This window comes from Octodon degus, unplaced genomic scaffold (assembly GCF_000260255.1).
Source record: "Octodon degus isolate 3935 unplaced genomic scaffold, OctDeg1.0 scaffold00005, whole genome shotgun sequence".
Lineage (NCBI taxonomy): Eukaryota > Metazoa > Chordata > Mammalia > Rodentia > Octodontidae > Octodon > Octodon degus.
Window position 1 is genome coordinate 12,605,295 of NW_004524581.1, and position 4,140 is coordinate 12,609,434.

Consider the following 4,140-nt stretch of genomic DNA (forward strand, 5'->3'; position numbering starts at 1 on the left):
CTATTATCTTACTTTAGAAGATTATTGAAAAGCCAGAAAGAGAAAATAGAAGCAGAAGCTCAAAGAGCCATGTAATCCTCCTTATCCACAGTTTCAGTCATCCAGGGTCATCCACAATCTGAAAATATTATGTGGAAAACTTCAGAACCAAATAATAGATACTTTAAGTTGTGTACTCTTCTGAGTAACAGGATGAAATCTGCTGCCTGCTCCACCCACATGCTCCATCTCTTGTCCAGCATTTCCAAGCTGTGCCTACTGCCCCCATGAACCACCTAACAGCCAGCTTGTATCAGGATGGCTGTCGAGGTATCACAGTCCTTACATCCAACAGCTTTTATTTTACTTAACAATGACACCAAAACACAACAGTAGTGAAGTAACAATTTAGGTATGCTGAAGAGAAGCCATACTTTAAATGAAAATGTGAGTTTACTGTATACCTATGTATACATGTAGATATAGGAAAATTCAAAGAATGATAGCCAGGCTGTGAGATGGCTCAGTGGTCTAAAGCACCTACTTAGAACAAGCTTGGAAAAGCACAGGGACCGTGGTTCGGTCCCCCAGCACCACATGCCAGCCAGCCCTGCCCCCTGGTGGGCTGAGCTGGCCACACACACACACACACAAATAAAAATTTTTTTAAAAAAGATGTGTTAAAAAAATAAAATAAAATGATTAAATTAAAAAAAAAAACAAAGAATGACAGCCATTACTATTATTTAAAAATTATTATTAACTATTTCTCAAATCTTAGTGAATCTGCAGACTGGGCCGAAGTTTGGATGGAAGACAGAATTAGTTATACAATCAGTAACAAAGTCCCTGCCTCCTACAGCAGCATAAAAACTGATGCAAAATTTCTAGCCCAAGTGAAAATTAATTTCATACAATTTCCACTCAGAATGGATACTAAGCCATTCCAAAACTGCATGAGTGGAATTTTTACCGGTAATCCGTCACAGAGATGCTAATCAGGAAAACAATGTTAAGCAGGTATGTGGAGAAGGTGTGTCCTAAAAACCCAGAGAGCAATTAAATACAGAAAGTTTTACCTTGAGTTGTTCTTTGAAAGCAAAGTATTTTCCAGAGCAATTAAGCTCATAGTTGAGCTGGCACTTCTGCTCCTCCAGGGTCTCGCTGTCGAGATCACACCCTAGTTTGGCCGCCTGTTTTCCAAACATTTTGTGGTACTCATCTAGAATCGCTCTAGAAATGTTCTTGATCTGTGCATGGTAGTCACTCACGGCCTGAAATAACACCAGGTGTCTCAGAAAGAGGCCTCAAAGCGGTCAGCAGACCAGACTAGGTTTGCCTAGTAAACCTAAGTCTAACACTGACTTAGGTTTTATGTTCAGTAACACTTTAGAGGGGTCGGGGAGATAGCTCAGTAGAATAAGTGCTTGCCTGGCAAGCGCAGGATCCTGAGTTCAGTCCCTGGTACCGCAAAAAAACCAAGCAAACAAACAAACAAACAAAACACATTAGATAAAGCTGCCCTTTTCTTCCCAACTGGGAAACCACAAGCCAAAGATTTTTTTTTTTTCTATTTTAAGGACGGGTCTACAGGGTGTTCAGGTCTCACTACTAGATAAGACTCATAGTGATCTGCCTGTTTACAGCCTCCCAAGAGCTGGGATATTGGGTTTGCAGGCGGGTGCCACCATGCCCAGTCTCAATTGCTCTCTCAGCACGCCCTGGAGGCAGGGCTGGTAGGTAGGCCCAGGGATCAAATCCCTGGCCCCTGCACCTGCTTGAGGAGCTTTAATCTGCTGAGTTATTTGGCCAGTCCTTTTATTCCCCCCTGCCAAAGTTTAAGTATTGTAGGATGTTCACTGTACTCCACTGATCACAAATGGAAGCAAGAAGAATGAGTTTTCACGCCTTTCGGAAGACAGAAGAGTTGACACCATTTTCAAATAAGCACGCGCAATGTCTTATTGGTCATGGTGTCCTGATGGCTTGACACTTGCCTTCTGAGCACCCCCTGTCCGACGGGTTAGGGGTGGCCGTGGAGGAATCATTTCTTTGACCCTGAATCAGAAAAAATATATATATTTAGAATACTCAAAAAAATGTATATCTGCCAATTTGCTCTGTTGGATCCCGTCTCCAGAGCATCTGCGTGGAGGAGGCCTGAGGTCTGCGTCTAAGCCATGAGCTGCACTCTCATTAAAGCCCCAGCAAGCAACTGAACCAAGTCGCAAGGGAGCAGCTATTCAGGGGGATCGAAGTGGAATTTGGCTACTAGAGCCCCAGCTTTGCCTTTACATTAAAAAAAAAATGCTATTTTGCACAACTGGCTGCTTGGCTAGAGGCTGGAAGACAAGGAGTATCATGATTTTAGGCCATTCAGCTAAGTCTCTAAAGATTCAGACATCTGGATGGTATCGGCAAGTAAAAGCTTTTTCTTTCTTTTGATCTAGGATAAAAATTTACTCTTGGCCATGGTTTACAGGAGTACAATAATTACAACAATGCTATCAGATTTTAAGGTATGAACACATTTTGTCACCATCAAATTACTGATGCCAAATTTCTACCTTCCATTTTCAGGAAACCTAGAAAGAAGTTGCCAGGGATAAGCCACTGCTCTTTTCCCTGATACTTTCAGATTCTGCTAGAGTACACGGTACTGCCTTCAAGTCTACAGGCAAACTCACAAATTCAACTTTTTATAGAAATTTATATTCCTCTTTTTGTAGGAATTTTAATCTGATTTATTTTGATAGATAATACAGCTACAGGATTTAAGATTCAAAAGTATAAAAAGGAAATTATCTCCTTTCACTTTGTTTTCTAGACTGATTTTTTTTCTCCAAACACAATGTTACTTATTCATCAAAAAATGTGTACAGGGCTGGGGAGATGGCTCAGTAGAATAAGCGCTTCCCTGGCAAGCACAAGGGCCTGAGTTCAATCCCCGGTTCCACAAAAAAAAAAAAAAAAAATCATACAGAGTGCCTAAAATATATACTGAGTGTCTCTTGTTCATCATCTGAGTTTCTAGGTCTCAGCATAGAACATTAAACAAAATAGACAAAAGCTTTTCCCCTCGTGGATTCTATCTAGAAGGGAAGGAAAGACAATAAGCAAGATAAATAGTTAAATACGCTAGCAATACGTGTCACAGAGAACAACAGTGCAGTGAGGCCAGTGGGTCATGATGGGGTTCACAGGCCATAGAACGGGAGAGTGTATTTCACCAAGAAAGGCCTCACTGAGGGAATAAGAGTTGAAGAAAGAGCAGATCACACAGCCCACGCTGGCGGCACACACCTGCAATCTCGACACTTGGGAGGCTGAGGCAGGAGGACTGCTGCAAATTCAAAGCCAGCCTGGGCTACATAATGAGTTCAAGGCCAGCCTAAACTGTAGAGAGAGACCCTATCTCAAAAAGAAAAAAAAGAAAGAAAATGTACCTGACATATATGCGGAGTAGTTTTTGGAGTACATTCCAGACCCATACTATGGGAATAAAATATTTGAAGTGAATTACCAGAAAAAAGGGTTAAAAGACCCATGTCCTTTTTTTTTTTTTTTTTTGTATTTTAGGGAAGGGTCTTCAGGGTGTTCAGGGTCTCACTACTACAACGGACTCGTAGTGATTCTCCAGTTCAGCTCCGTACAGCTTCCCAAGAGCTGGGATTACAGGTGTGCGCCCAGTTTCAATCGCCACCTCAGCGTGCCCGGGGGCGGGGCCAGCATGGCAGGCCCTGTGCCTGCTAGCAGAGCTATTTAATCTGCTCAGCTATTTGGCTGCCCCTAGACCCATGAATTTCTATTTAAACAGCTATTGCCAAGTTGCTCTCCCAGAGTTGAGCTACTTTATTCTCCCCCTTCTTTAACAAAAGCCCATTTCCAAACATCCTCATCAACAACAGAATGAGTTACTAAAAGTTTAGGTGATAAAGCAATATAGAGACAAAGTATAGGGGCCGGAGAGGTGGCCCAGTGGAATAAGTGCTTCCCTGGCAAGCGCAAGCGCCTGAGTTCAATCCCCAGTTCAGAAAAAAAAAAAAAAAAAAAAAAAACAATATGATACTTCAGGGTAGTCTCAATTTGTACTTTTTTTCTTATAAAATTAACAGCCAAAACAAAACAGGGACTAGAAAAAAAATCAACAAAATGTATGTT

The 4,140-nt window shown here is 41.7% G+C and overlaps 1 protein-coding gene across 1 annotated transcript in view; it reads right to left on the reverse strand.

Annotated features, from left to right (window-relative positions):
- Cfap70 (cilia and flagella associated protein 70) overlaps window positions 1-4,140 on the reverse strand; it is a 75,892-nt gene that overhangs the window by 31,924 nt on the left and 39,828 nt on the right. Inside the window, exons 14-15 of the mRNA XM_023718445.1 lie at window positions 1,977-2,037; window positions 1,059-1,253 (exon numbers count right to left, since the gene is read on the reverse strand). Of these exons, the coding sequence (XP_023574213.1) occupies window positions 1,059-1,253; window positions 1,977-2,037 (256 nt within the window). The remainder of the gene's footprint in view (window positions 1-1,058; window positions 1,254-1,976; window positions 2,038-4,140) is intronic.